Raw genomic sequence first — 15,606 nt, 5'->3', positions numbered from 1 at the left:
GGATGAAAATCCATAGTGTCATGGTTTAGTGTGTTTTGAATGTTTGGGCATACAACCCTGATTTGATTTGTACTATTAATCGCGATGATCAATAGGTTTGATCACCATAGTTAACAGATTGATAGATAATTGCTGGCAATTCTAATCGATTGATTCGATTATCACTTTTAGCAAATGGATGTATTTTTATTGATTATTAATTTATCGTTATCCCTCATAATCAATAGGTTTGATTACAAATAATAACGAATTTTGATGAAGAGGAAATGCTAATCATCGTAACCAATAGATTTGGTTAAAACCATTTAGCAAAATAATATTATTTTAATTTACAGGATTTGATTAATTAAATTAACCGATTATTAATCATCGCGACCAATAAATTTAGTCGAAACGAATAATAATTTAAATCCTAATATTTTGATACTTTGGCCAAATGGGATGGGGGTAAACCCTAATACCTTAATATATTTCTCTAGGGTTTTTCTGTGATTTATAATTAAATATCAATTAAATAAATTAACTCGAAAAATCGAGAAAAATAATCGGGAGAATAGTCGGGAATAATTATAGTCCTAACCCTAACTATGTTATAAATCCTAATTAACAAATTAATTAAATTAAGATAATTAAATATTTAACATAAATGACTAAATAGATAAATAACAAAATAAATAAATAAAATATATAAAGGAACCTGGGTGGTGATTCTGTGTGACGTCTCCTGAAGGAGCACCATGGACGCACGTATTCTGGTCCTTTGGATTTGGGTTGATGGGAATCCTGAGGTAGATATTGGAGATGCAGCGTAGGCAAGCATGTGATGGGAGCACCGGATCTGAGATTGAGACTTAGTAAGGAAAATAATCAAAATAACTTGCAGGCAGCGGGAATCGATCCCACGCTCCTGCACTCGATAACAGCAAACGCTCCCTCACTCCACTGAGCCAATTTCGCTACGTTGTCAAATGGATAACTAACAAATAATATATATGTTAATTCAGACGCAGATTCAATAAAATAAACATGCTCTCTTGGTCTTCTTCTTCGCTGGACTTTGTTGAAAACGCAGAACCATTATGCAACGGTTTGTACGCATTGCCGCTGGCCCTCCCCCTCCAATCCTGCATATCAACACCGAACCAGAACCGATTGGTAGCCCAGACCCACCGAACAGCATCTCCCGAATCCAATGAGCACACGAATTTGCTCTGTAATTGTTTCTAACCCGAAATCCCTCTTTTGAGAGGTATGAGCCCTACAATGGTGTAATGCTTAACCTGCGGCCAAAACTCAATTAAATTATACAGAAAGCATCGAGACATCATCACCAACACGAATACATAATCAAATTATATTAACAATACGCATAGACATAAAATCAAGATCCAAATTTTCATGGTTTAGTGTGAGCCTAATTCCTCGCGTTCTTGGAGCTTTGATCGATGATGATGTTTGATTTATATTCAGAGATTGCCGAGGAATTGATTGGTAATCTTGGACTGGCTTGAATCACGTTGAACCTTGGTCTGCCATGCCCCTCCTTTCCACGGTTTCTCCTTGTTCTTAAGCAAAGGTTCTTGCGGCCCAAAAAAAAATCCTCCTCTGTCTGCAGTTGTTGTAAGTATATATATCTTCTGGATTTAGGTCAACCAAACCTGTTAAATCTTCAATCTTTTGATACATTAAGATTTGATTGAACAAATATATTGAAACTTTCCAAAAACAAATCAACCCCCTGATCAAGCTTTTCCTTTTCACGGTTCCCTCAGCATATTTTAGACCAAAACCAATCCCAAATATCATTCATAGTTTAATGCATTTATTTTTTTATTTTTTTTTAAATGAGGACAAGAAACTAAATAATTATAACAATAATTGAAACTAATTAAAAAAAGATAAACCTAATTAATTCTAATACTAATCCTAATATTACCTAATAAAAATCCTAATATTAATAAATCTTAATACCTATAAATTATGATCATACTAAAATTAATGATTAATTAACAATAGTAATAAAAATATTAAAATAAATAAATTAACATTATAATACATAATAATAAAAGTAGACTGTAATAGACTTTCCGAATGATCAAACCAGAACTGGGCCAAATGTTTGGGCTCAAATACTCCCTACTCCTACCTCCCATTTTAACTCAGGATTTTTTTATAAGAGCGTGGGTTTGACAATAGGAATGTCAAACCCCATGACTCTTAATTTTGCCCCTTGATGAATTAAAAGACATGAATTGATCGGGCAAATTTTGGGGTATGACATTAGGCACCCTCAACCCTTTCCTAAGGTTTGCATCTTAAAGTAAAGGTTTGTGGCTAAGCATAAAGAAAGGTGACAGAAAGTTAATAGGGTAAATGACAAGATTTAAACCTGATTAGAATTTTGAGGAAGGGGACTCGCCTTGTTACCAAGTGCCTACGTATCTCCTTAGGGAGAATCAGAGTCAACGTAGTTCGGGGCACGGGTTGTACGCCTTTGAATTAATATGAGTAGTTAAGGTGTTTTGAATTACCTATCGTATTTTTGAATTTGTAATTTGAAGATGAAAGGAATGTTTTAATTATAGCGTACAACCCTAGTTGGATGTGTTTTCGTTAGGTGCGATGATTAATAGATTGGATCATTATAATTAACGAATTAGATAAAGTATTGCAATTCATTCTGACCGATAGATTCGATCGTCACGAATAGAAAATAAAGTGTATTATAGTTTTGTGATTAAATTTCATGTTTTATCATCACCTCTCATAACCAATAGATTTGGTTATTACATGACAATGAATTTCGTTATTTATGTTTTATTATTTTATCTCTCGCCAATGTGACCAATAGATTTAATCGGATCGAGGAGAGAATTAAACAAGAACTAATTAAATTAGAATTCATATTAACAAATAAATTAATTAGATTAAATTTATTTCTCGCCAATGCGACCATTAGATATAGTCGGATCGAGGAGAAAATTAAATAAAAAAAACAATTAATCAAACTTATAAAATTAACTAATTAATTTTTATTTATTTTCTGCAGGGGGGTGTATGTTGTTCTTGGGTAGCAATTTGGGGTGAGTGATTAGTAAATAGTCCGGCCCAATTCATCTTAGGATCCGTTAGATCCTGTATAGCGCAAGGAAAGGTTATGGTGCGTTACCAGGGGCAGTGGGCGGCCAGGATTTGTTCAGATTTAAATCAACGGCGCATGTGTAAAGTTAAATGAAAGACCATGGTAAATTTATTTAGACACTACTAGGAAACGAACCAATCACGTGGCCTGGGAGTGGCCACGTGTCATGCGCCTATTGGACCTAAATGGATCATCTTATCTCTTCCTCTTTGTCTTCCCAACAACCAAATATAGTTTACCAATGCTCTGATTGTGATGACTCTCTTCCCAATTTACTTCTTTTTCAGTTTTAAAAAAAACAATGATAAAGTTCCTCACCTCTCTCTTCGGCTCTCCCTCTCCCTTGTTCTCACTCTATCACTCACATATGCACCCAAAAGAAACCCAGAACATGCATAAACCGAGAAACGTAAAGATACTAACCAAAGAACAACCGCGGTGGTGCTCATAGACGTGCGGCGGTGTTCATGAATAGGCACGACGGCCGATTCGGCGGCGTTTTAATACTAACCCAGAACCACAAACAACACAACAACAAGCTATTATCACATCAAATCCTAAAAGCTAAGTGGATCAAGGCTTACCTTTCGGTCTTGATTTTCAGGAGCGTGTAAGCTCCGATTGCCTTGCTAATCCCCTTCTTCTTCTCTGTTTTCTCGCAGGTATGAAGGTGAAGACGATGATCCAAGTTGCTTAGGGTTCGAATTTCTCCAGAAAATCCTCAAGTCGCCTTCAAAATTTTTCCGTCCCTTTTCATCTAATTTTCTCCTTATATTTATACTTAGGGTTTAGATTAGATTAGGAAAGATTAAATTCGTGTAAATTGGCTCTGATTGTAATATTTGGATTTGATTCAATATATATTTGATTGAAGATCAGTATATGTTTAGCCTTTGATTTACGTTTCTTTTTAGATTGTAATCTTGTAATAATTTTTTTTATTTGAATCTCAATCTTCGTTTTAATTCAGATCTTATGTGTTATTGATTCATAGTTTAGTAAAGATTTGGTTTAGTCTACGATTTTGATTTCATTTGGTTCATGGATTTGGGCTTTGGAAGTTGTTTTTAGGGTTTGTATAGTTTGAAGGGGGCGGCGCCGCTGGTGAAGGAAGGAGGAGCTGAATAGTTTTTTTTTTTGTTTTGACTTAGCCAAATAAAATAATTAAATCCAATTAGCAAGTTTTGTTTTAATCAGCGCGTTTTTACCAATGTTATTATTAAATCCTGCGCTAATAACTTAAAAAATCATGATTTACAAAAACCCAAATAACTAATCAAATATACCTTCTTTTTTTCGGGTACGTAGAAAAAACTCATGTGGGCCCAGACTTTTTTTTGAGCCCAAGTGACCTTTTTTCTAGAGAACACCCCCCATTCTGGATTTTGGAGGAATAATTAAGAATGGGCTTGACAATTGGAACGTCAAGCCCAATAGACACCTTTATTTTTTTCTTATTATAATACTTAATTAAGTAACAAAGATAATAGCAATACTACTCTTAATAATACCCTAATAACCACAAAATACAAACTGACCACCTAATTAATTAATAAATCGAAAATACTAATCCTATTAGCAATATTAGTTAGTAGTAACAGTAAATGATAATAATAAGTAAGTTGTAATAGAATATCCAAGAAATGATAAAAAGAGATCCTTAGAGTGAGACATATAGGCCATCAGTTTGGGCCCAAACATCTACTAATTGCAGATCTCTATTTAATCAAAGGTTTTATAAGAGATCAGGTTTAACAATAAATATGTTAAACCCCACAACCCTTAATTTTAACACCCTTAATAAATTAAAAGATGCGAATCGTATCGGATAAATTTTGGGGTATGACACAATGATATTCATAATTATCTGCAAATGTGTACCTTGAAATCTTCAAGGTTGAGGTGTTCCTAGAAGGAGGAACAGATGTCCTATCTGATGTTGGGACATTAAGAACTGGTATGCATCTACCAGCTGAAGAACAGATGTTCTGGTGCTAAACTAATGTAGTGTGAGAACATTGATTTGGAACCTACTCCTGGTCTGGAAGAGGAGACATCTGGCTAAGTTAATCAGGACACGATTAACATGTGCTCAGTTCCACTAAGAAAACTCATGAAGGTATTCCTTTCTAATCCTTTGTGTTGTACTTATAAAGAGCCTATATCTGTGAGTTTCCTCAGATCAACGAAACCAGATAAGTATTCATAACCATAGAGCAGTTGTTGGAGCTGAATACTGTGTCTCAATCACAGTGAAATATGGTTAAGAATTTGTACTGCCCTAGTTCTTATCCAGAAAGGGTAATGTTGTTTGAAATCAAGGAAGTCAGATGGATCTGACCAATTCAGTGTCATGCTATGACTAAGTCTGTTCCAGAAACCTATCTGAGGGAATCTCCTCTATAGGTACAAACCTTGACATCCTTCATCTCAAAATCAGAATGAAAGTCTGAAGAAAAGATTATTGAGATGCTGACTACTTTATCCCTTGATGTGTCTGGATATTGCTGATTATTGGATTATTCTGTTACTAACCTGAGTGTTGTCAACTGGACTTTAAAGATGTTAACCAAGAACCATGAAGGATGATGTCATATTTAATGTTACAACATCATCTCAAGATCTTCAGTCTTTTTGTTATTTGCCAAGAAAAGAAAGTATAAATGTGAAGAGGTAATCAGTCAGAATGACTTAGTGTGAGTAGCAAGTTCTAACTGAAAAGCTGGTAAGTACTTTGACGGGAGACTTAGTACTTATTAGGTTTGGAACCTGGATGCTGGACTGAGAAGAAGTTCTTCTAGCCATGAGTTCCCAATTATCTTCACACATCAAAGAAGAAGGCAAGAGTCTTTGATGTGGGATACTGGTTCTGTTAAATATCTTGATGGGAGCTGGATATTTACAAAGTATGTATAAACCAACTCAGATGTGTATATTGAATATCAATTTATGGTTATACAATCATAGTTTCTTCTATTTCAAGTTACAGAGTGTGACAATCTAGATCTTGTGTAGCAAGCAAACTGAGGTTTCTAAACTTGGAAACTGTGGCAAATTCCAAATGAAAGGAACTTCAAGGACGAACATCAAAGATGTCCTAAATTTTTATATCTCAGGGGGAGTAAAAGAGTATGAAGATCAGAAAAGACAATGTTTTTCTACTTCTATCCATTTGCAAAGTCTTTCAAAGACTAATCTTGAAGAAAGAAGAACAAAGTCACACAAAAACCTTAGAACATAACTCAAGTCATGTTTATTCTCAAAGACCAGCAAAGAATATTCTTTGCATTATCATCTAACGACATGAATTGATGGTGTGTATCACTTGTTCTGATCTAAGTGCATGATCCAACCTATGCACAAGTCCACCTGGTGCAGTTTGTTCTCAAATAACATTTCTTGATTAAGACTTTGGGTAAAGTCCAGGTATGTTGTTTAAATTGCTCAGGATTATAGAGTCTTTTCGTTTTGTTTGAGTCTTGTTTGAGTCCCTCATGTTCTTCTTTCGAATATGAGAAGTGTCTAGAGTCTAGGTTATGATTGTCTAATTGAGTCAATCATAGGGTTTAAGGGTAGTGTTCAAACATTGTTAAGTATGAGGTCATTATTTACAACTGTTTGGTAAAGAATAAAGAGTCTTTTTCGAGTCGTGAACACAATTATTTTCTTGTGTTCCAAGTCCTCTATAGAGAAGTGTTATCTTTATGGATAGTCAGAGTTTGTTTGAGTTCAGATGAACTTATGTCTTAAGTGGTATCAACATCACAAGGTACATATTTCCTGGTAGAAGGACTGGGAATATATAGATGTTTGAAAAAGCAACATTATTGTCTAGAGTGGCAGTTTGGGCATAATGTGGATTAGAATGGGCAGGTTCTGATCTGGATGTAAGTAATGTGTTCTAGCAATACATAATTACTTTCATGATGAAGACTTCACTTAGTGAAGATGACTATGAAGACAAAAGTTCTATGATCGGATCAACACGGCTAAGGATAAAGGAGAATCTCTTCTGTTCAAGGAATATGTTAATCAATGTGTGAGATTGAAAAACACCTTATCAAGAAGGATTTCAAAGTATCTTAAGCAGACCATGATCTGATTCAAACATGGTAAGGTTATGCTCAACAAAAGTCAAGGAGTGGCAGTTCTGTTTGTTTAGATTGTGGCAACCTCTCTGTGTGTGCGTCTAGTATCAAGAGGTCATCTGTTGATCGTTTCTGAAGGAGATAAGTTCTTAGGCAAGGGTCTGTTGAAAAAAAAAGAGATGAAACTTGTGGAGAATACTAGTAGTACAAATGTCAGACACAATGTTATGACATTCTACTTATGGTGTAAGTATTTAGTGTAAGGAACAAATTTGCTATAGTGAGTGTGTTCAGCATGATTGTTGAACAGAGGGTGCGGCTCTTGAAGATATGAAGATGAGTCTTATATTTTCCATTCATCATTTCAAGCTTATTCCATTGGGGAAGCTCAAACTATCTTAGATAGGGGGAGTAACTTCTTTTGTCAAGAAAAGCTTCTTGGTTAAAAATACTTTTACATCATGAAGAAAATGTGATACTTTTGTCAGTTATTTGTGAATGGTTCAAGCTAACCATGTACAACTGGTAACCACTATTCCTTCTCTACACTAATGAGGTAACTGTGTGTCTAACAGTCTCAAGGTGTCCAGAACAACAAAAGTCTTTGTCTAAACTAGTGAGTAAGTAGGGAGTCTGTTAATTGGTCCAAATGATGCTCTGTCTTAATCTTTTACGGAATCTTGGGCTATGTGCTTGAAGGAAAGAAAAGTGACAATGTCTGACATAATGTCATGACATGTTTAAAGACATTGAATCTTCAAAGTCAAACAAGGAAATCTGAATTGAAGTTTATCTACACATCAGCGGTCGGTGTAAAGTACAATCAATGACTATGCATGCACTTGTAATTCAAGATAACTCCTATAAGAAAAACTGTCAAAAACTGCTTTGGAAAGAGTAATAGCTTTTGGAACTGTTTCCTAATTAACCGTTTGACCATTGAACAAGACCAAAGACCATCGCTATTTCCTATAATATCCATATGCTATATAATAGCATCTCCATGAATTGCAGAAATCAAACTTTCTCAAAATGTCGTTCGTGTGCGTTCTTGGGAGTCGAGTCTGGGTTTGGTATTGTGATGGGTTGCTATACCAAAACCTCTTCAGAAAAAGAAAAACACTGGCTGGGGATGTTGATGGTCTCTACCATGGGTTTTTCTACAATAACAACAAAGATGTTCCACTATATACAACCTTCAGTATAGGAATCATTTTCGTTGTGATCTGAGTTATGAACACAATTGTGATTTGTGTTCTGAGTTACCAGAACTGGTGGAAAGTTTTCACTCAAGTCCTCTCTCGAGGTCTATGCTAGGATTTGGTTTCTGGTACAAGACTATGGAAGGGGTCCCTTATGCCACCATTGGTCCTCCAAGACGTAGGGCTTCTCCCATCATCTTCCTCATGAGCATCAGTGTTGCATGAAGGTGTTCCACTGCATATTATGACATCGGTTCTATCTTTGTCATATTGTGTCTAAAAAGGGGGAGAAGAATACATCTTCTGATTCTGCTACTGTAAAAAGGTTTTTGTAGCAGACTGACGATGTTATGATGTGGTTCAAGTCCTGAAGAACAGAAGGTAAACCCAATTCTGAGAATGTAATATTCTGTTCTTCCTTGGTGTCTTGAAAGTTATGTTTTGCTGCACTTTTTGAATGTTTAAGTTTTAGCCAAAATATGCCAAAGGGGGAGATTGTTAGTGCTTTTATTGGCTTATTGGCATCTATGTTATGCTAAAACATAATAGCAGTAAAACATAATATTAATGTGAATCATGCAAGTTTAAAAAGAACAAAACAGGTACAAGCAAGATGTTAGATGGAATGTCATGACATCAACTCATGACATCGCGCCTGCAGAACTAGAAGGAAGATTCAATTTGTATTTAACAGATACAGAATATTCTATGTGAATATTATGTAATCCTATGTGGCACATATTTAAAGGTCAAAAGAATAATTGAAGAATCAGATCGGAAGATTGAAGATTCAGGAAGAATCAGATCAGAAGATTGAAGATTCAGCAGTTTCTAATTTAGGAGATAAATTAGGAAAATCATGATTGAAAGACCTTATTTGTAGCAAAATATTTTCTGCATATTTGTAACAGTAAGAGTGTTGCGATTTGTAAGCCCAAATCCAATTGGGATCAGGTTATAAATAGGAAACTTTGTAACCTAGTTTAGAGATAGAAAACCTGGTTTTAAACGATGTAGTCATTAGGGTTTCTATAGATAGACCACCCAGGTTGTGGGATGGCTGCCATGTCCTTCTCGAAACCTGTAGGTTAGAGAAGTGATTGTCCTCACTCGAAACCTGTAGGTAAGAGTTGAGTATTGTAAACTTGATTGAAGATGTGAAGCAAGATCAAGTATGTGTTCATTGTTAATTGTGTAAATAGCTGTTGCAGGGTTGTAACAGTTAGGTATAACTAGGGAGTGGGCAGAGGTTCTCTTGTCTTGGATGGAGTTCTGAGATAAAGGTTGCATTGGATAGTGACTAGGTAAACCAGAGGCTGTTTATCTGTAAATCAGAGATTGTTTATATAAAATAGTACTACTGATAGTGGAATCTTCTTCCTGACTTGGTAGCCCCCAGAGTAGGTAGTTAGACCAAACTGGGTTAACAATTAACTGTGTTATTTATCTTCTGCATTGTTTGTTCAGTTATGAATGTTATGACTTTGTTTATAACATCAGGTTCAGAAGTGTTAGTTGTTCCTAAACAGAACCATTTAAAAATTATAATCTGGTTATGTCCACTGAACGTGTGTGATCCCAGGTCTCATTGACTCCTTTATAGGAGTAATAAATAAATAAGGGATCTTTCTATTCTGCCTATGCTACATTAATAATAGGTCAGATGTCTTGACATCGGGATTGACATCCGAGTCTGTCATACCAGAATTTTCAAATTAGTTAATAGAATAAATAATAATAATAATAATAATAATAATAAATAAAAATAAAATTAAATAGAATAGTAGGAAATTACAAATATGTCTTCAATTTTGACTTCAAAAATTGCTAACTAACTTAACAAATTTTATTATAATATTATTATAATATTATTATTATTATTATTATTATTATTATTATATTATTAGCATTTTCTTATTTTAATTAATTAATTAAAATAATGGAAAAATTATGAGATTTAGTTTTTATTTAAAGTATTTAATTAATTGGAGAGGAATAATTGGGAAGAAGTTATAACTACTTAAATGATTTGTCATACATAGTAGCGGCTGCGAAAATTCCGATAATTTCTTCGGCAGACAAGGCAATTAATAGAAACGTGTTAGAGTTGTTGTTATTTGGATTTTGAAAAGATTGCCACGGAAGAAGCTATTGGTTGTGTCGCGGAACAATACACTTTCTTTAAGACGTTTTGCGGTATTGCCAAAATTATGCAAAGCATCTCTTAATAACTACGACGCCTCCAGGATAAAATAGTTCATTCACAAAAAGGTTAGGATCGTAGTATCTGAAACAATTTCAGTCGTTGATGGCGCACAAGGCCACTCAAAAAATAAAGAAGAAAGAATTTGTTTTGAGATGAAGAAAATAGAGAAGGAGAAGAGAGATTCCAAAAAGTTTTGAAATCTAGTGTGTGTTTCCAATAAACTTAAAAATCATATTATTAGATAAATTATTCAACTAAGTGGAGAGAAAATAGTGGGATAGTGAAAAGAAAATAGTGGGAGAGAATTACTTATCAAAACTAGGTTTTGATAAATCACTCATAATTAGTTAATAATTAATATTAATAATTAATTCCTTAGAATTAACTTCAATCAAAATAGGACGACCATTTCCATTCACTTTAAGTTTCTAATACTTCCTACTAAAACACATCACTTTTCCTCAAATTATCTCACTATATTACGTATTTATGACATAGAATTTTTAATACATAAGATTTTTCCTCTAATTATCTAAATATATTACGTGTTAGTGTCAGAGAAATTTTAATACATAAGATTTTTAATTTATTTTAATCCAATAATCAATTTAATAGAATCAAAATATAGCTACACGATACAATTATAAGAGAAAACTTACCTACAAGTTTTTAGTTGTGGTTTATCTCATTTACCAATGAAAATATGATAAACGTGTTTTAACATCATTTAGGAGTGACAAATAAGAGAAAATTGCACATGTATAAGAGGTAATTATACACTTGTCATATTTTCATTAAAAAATAATACAAACCACACCTACGAAATTATATCTAAATATTCTCATTATGTTTATAATAACTTTTCACTAAAACACCCCACTTTTGTTCTAATTATATTTTAGTTCAATAATCAATTTAATAAAATTATGGATATAATAACTTCTCATTAAATTTAGAAAAAAAATAATTGAAAAGGAATAAATAATTAAGTAAAATTAAAAATTAAAAAAATAAAGAATATAACTACAATGACACCCTCAAATTTGACGCCAAAAAAAGTAAAATAATTTCTTTTTTAACATATAAAAAAGTAAACTTAAAAATTAAAAAAAAAGGTAAAGAATATAATTACAAATATACCCTCAAACTTAGCATAAAAAAATTGTTAAATGATTTTGTAAAAAATAATAGTGTGACTTGACACTTAACATAGTTGTTGGCAGTGTAATATATATATATATATATATATATATATATATATATATATATATATATATATATATATATATATATATATATATATATATATATATATATATATATATATATATATATATATATATATATATATATATATATATATATATATATATAGAGGAGGGATCAAATTACACCCGAAGAGTTACACCACGAGTTACACTCGTTCAATAACTACATCTCAAAATAATATTTTTTAAATTCAACCGTTGGATTGAAACATAATATCATATAGATCATTCCTATAAAGTTTGAGCTTAATCTATAATGATTTACTATGTTATTGAATAACATCAAAATTAACGTTATATGAAAGCTCATTTTGACGTTAATCTTTGGATATCTTGATGATATAGTAAATCATTATAGATTAAGCTCAAACTTTATAGGTATGATCTATATGATATTATGTTTCAATCCAACGGTTGAATTTAAAAAATATTATTTCGAGATGTAGTTATTGAACGAGTGTAACTCGTGGTGTAACTCTTCGGGTGTAATTTGATCCCTCCTCATATATATATATATATATATATATATATATATATATATATATATATATATATATATATATATATATATATATATATATATATATTCTTTTATTATAATTATTATTAAATAAAAAAGAAAAAATATGAATTTTAATAATTAGTGGAACAAAAGGTTAGGTTTTTAAGCTAGATAATGGGAGAAAAGTTACTTTTAATTAAATAATTAAAAGTTAATTTTCACTAAAGGCTTCATCCAAAATGATTTTAAAAATTGAGATAAATCTAATAATAAAACTAGAAAAGAATTAGAGAATCTGGAAGTTGTTTTCTAATAAGTTAAACTACTCTAAATAAATATAATAATTAAGAATATATAATAATTAGTGGAATAAACAATAATAAAATCAAATGGAATAATAGAAAAAAAAAATATATATATATATATATATATATATATATATATATATATATATATATATATATATATATATATATATATATATATATATATATATATTAAGTTAGTCATTATGGTGCATACACTCAAAATTTTAAGGTTATGTTTGGAAGTTTGGAGTAGAAGGGAAGGGAGAGTTTTGAAAAATAGGAAGGATTGGGAGAAAAAAATAGAAAGATTTTAGTTTGAAGGGTTTCATTTTCTTCATAACACCCAAAACCCCCTAATTTGGGGAAACTAAAAATTTATATTAAAGGAGGGTTTCCGAGGGTTTTGGAGGACTATGACAAAATGTTCAAATATAATATTTGTTGTTATAGTGTTCCAAAAAGTAAAATTATGTTAATGATAAACATTATTTTATTATTCTAAACAAAAAAAAAAATTCAAAACATTTTTAAAATTTCTCTATATTTCTTAAAAAAAAAAATTTGGAAGCCCTCTCTTCACATTCACTCCAAACTTCCAAACATAGCTTATCTATTTCTTTTGAGAAATTGTAGCTCCCAATTTTTATTCATTTGGGTGAGAAAGAAGATCAAACTATGTTAATTGAAAATTGAAAACTCCATGTTATATCAAAGCTTTAAAGAACAATACCTTGAAAACTAAACAATTTAAACTCTAGAGATAATTTTAATAAAGTTTCACTTAAATTTTGCTACATCTTTGTTTCATAAAGGAAACAATTATGATAATAATACATCAAAGATTAAACTATGCGACAGACATTTGTTTGATATTCATGGGATAAACGTCATTTTGTGGGCCATTAACAGCTCTCCATGCAAACACATAAACTGCAGATTCTGTTGGATGAAAAGCATCCCAAAACAGATATTGTTGTCTTGATAAACATGGCAATTGCAATGGAAGACATGATATTTGACCTCTATTCCTTCCGAAGCCACAACAAGCTCTGTCAACAACATTAAATGCTGCAACAACAACAAAAAACCAACACTGTTATCGATGAATTTTTCATGCTTCTATCCTATTTATAACAAGACCCAAAATCTTACAATATGCTGCAGGGTTATTGAGAATATCTCCCAAGACACCGTAGGTGTTTCCATATGCAAAGATTGCACCAGGATGATCTCTGTTGAGTTTCTCAACTGTTGATCTTAGTCCTGTATTGTAAAGTCCAACAATTTGATTTACAGAATCCACACACCTTCCCAATGGTGCTAAACGACTAGCTCTTTGATTAGGAATGCAACCAAGTGGTCCAACTCCTGCTATAAAGATCTTCCTTAATCCTAAGCTGTGAAGTGCCTTTAATAAAGCATAAAATATATTTCCATTAGTTTCATTTACAAATCAACATAACATTTTGATCTTAAGCCGAATAACAATTACCAGCATTTGTTGCGCTAAATTGTTGACAAGAAGATTGGCAAATTGTGGAGCGGTATAGTTGGAACTGCTGGCATAAAGTCCGGGTAGGAGATAGTTGTTGATGTAGTCGTTGTTCGCCGTCACCACAATTACCATAGATTTGGCTAAGAATTGATTCAATTCAGTTGGATTCATCATTGTCTTATATTGATTCAATGTGCTCTGAAAATTCTGGATTTGCCTTCCCATGCTATGCCTATCACCCTACATCACATCATTACAATGTTAATTACTACATTGTTAGAATTAATAAAAAGTTATAAGTAATTGAGACAAGTGTGTAAGTACATAGTGTCTTCCTGATTCATCAAGAATGCCACCAGAAGCTGAAGCATAATTGACTCCATTAAGTATTTTGGATCCGGTAGTTGAAGGGTCTAAAAAAGGTGGAGGAGAAGGAACGCCCAACATATTTGCTGTAAAGATTCAAATAAATTTTGTCAAGATTATACAAATGATTGCGACGACTAGTAATTGTTCGTTTTATGTATGAATATTATATATAAACTATCTTCAGTCTTGACTATTTTGTACATCCAATAAAAAATAAGAGAATTTTTTAATATAAAAATAGAATGAGATAATTTACCAATAAAATCAATGAGGGATCTTCCATTAGAAAATCTTCCAGTAGCAACCCTGTTGTAATCAATACCATATGGATAGTAATTTGCTTTTGCTAAGGTGTTAAGGAAATTGTTGTTACCAACTTCAACAATTGAATCTCCAAAAACAAACATAGCTGGGACCTTTTGGGAGTTCACATGAACCATCCCATTGAAACATAGCAAAACTAGAATTACAAGAACCATTTTTGAATAAGCAAAATATGATATGAATGTTTGAGTTGGAGATTGGAACAAACATTACATGTATATATATAAGGTGATAAAATGGTATTCATCAATGTCTAAGAAAAGAGTATTATACAAGAATCTGAGTTGTTCCCATCATTTCTGATGCTTTTTCTTATTATCATTAACTCACTTTTTTGTTTTTATTTTCTTTTTTTCATGTATATGTTACTTTTCCACAGTCATTTCATGAATTCATGCTGAAAGAGGTTAACCGAAGCTGAGTTGTCAATTAAGTTAAATGAAAGAATTTAAATTTTTTTTGGAATTATTTGAATTTTCAAAGTATACTCTACCTTACTTTACACATCTCTTTTAATGTTATTTTACACAATTTTCCAAAATTTAATAACCAAATTTCTAACATACAATTATTTTGTATTGGTTCAATTACACTTTTACTCTACCTTAATTAAAGGATTATTGAAATTTGAAAATGACGAAAAAAATAGTTTAAAATCGACAATTTAAAAAACTAATAAAATAACAAATGAAATTGATAAAA

At 32.0% G+C, this 15,606-nt stretch overlaps 1 protein-coding gene across 1 annotated transcript; it reads right to left on the bottom strand.

The window, feature by feature from the left end:
- Positions 1-13,447: 13,447 nt before the first annotated feature.
- LOC131611405 (GDSL esterase/lipase At1g71250-like) lies at positions 13,448-15,081 on the bottom strand. The gene is made up of 5 exons (XM_058883434.1): positions 14,837-15,081; positions 14,536-14,663; positions 14,209-14,451; positions 13,869-14,124; positions 13,448-13,784 (listed from the first exon to the last, which is right to left on the bottom strand). Exons 1-5 carry the CDS (start codon positions 15,057-15,059, stop codon positions 13,564-13,566), a joined length of 1,071 nt encoding a protein of 356 aa, XP_058739417.1. The 5' UTR covers positions 15,060-15,081; the 3' UTR covers positions 13,448-13,563.
- Positions 15,082-15,606: the final 525 nt, after the last annotated feature.

This window comes from Vicia villosa, linkage group LG6 (genome assembly GCF_029867415.1).
Source record: "Vicia villosa cultivar HV-30 ecotype Madison, WI linkage group LG6, Vvil1.0, whole genome shotgun sequence".
NCBI lineage: Eukaryota > Viridiplantae > Streptophyta > Magnoliopsida > Fabales > Fabaceae > Vicia > Vicia villosa.
The sequence above is the reverse complement of the archived record's forward strand: the minus strand, read 5'-3'. Positions and strand labels throughout refer to the sequence as shown.

Coding starts and splice junctions, on each gene's coding strand:
- LOC131611405 (XM_058883434.1), bottom strand. CDS start 15,059: ATGGTTCTTGTAATTCTAGTTTTGCTATGTTTCAATGGGATGGTTCAT. Junction 14,664..14,836: donor ATCCCTCATTGATTTTATTG/GTAAATTATCTC, acceptor GAATCTTTACAG/CAAATATGTTGGGCGTTCCT. Junction 14,125..14,208: donor ATTTAGCGCAACAAATGCTG/GTAATTGTTATT, acceptor GCTTTATTAAAG/GCACTTCACAGCTTAGGATT.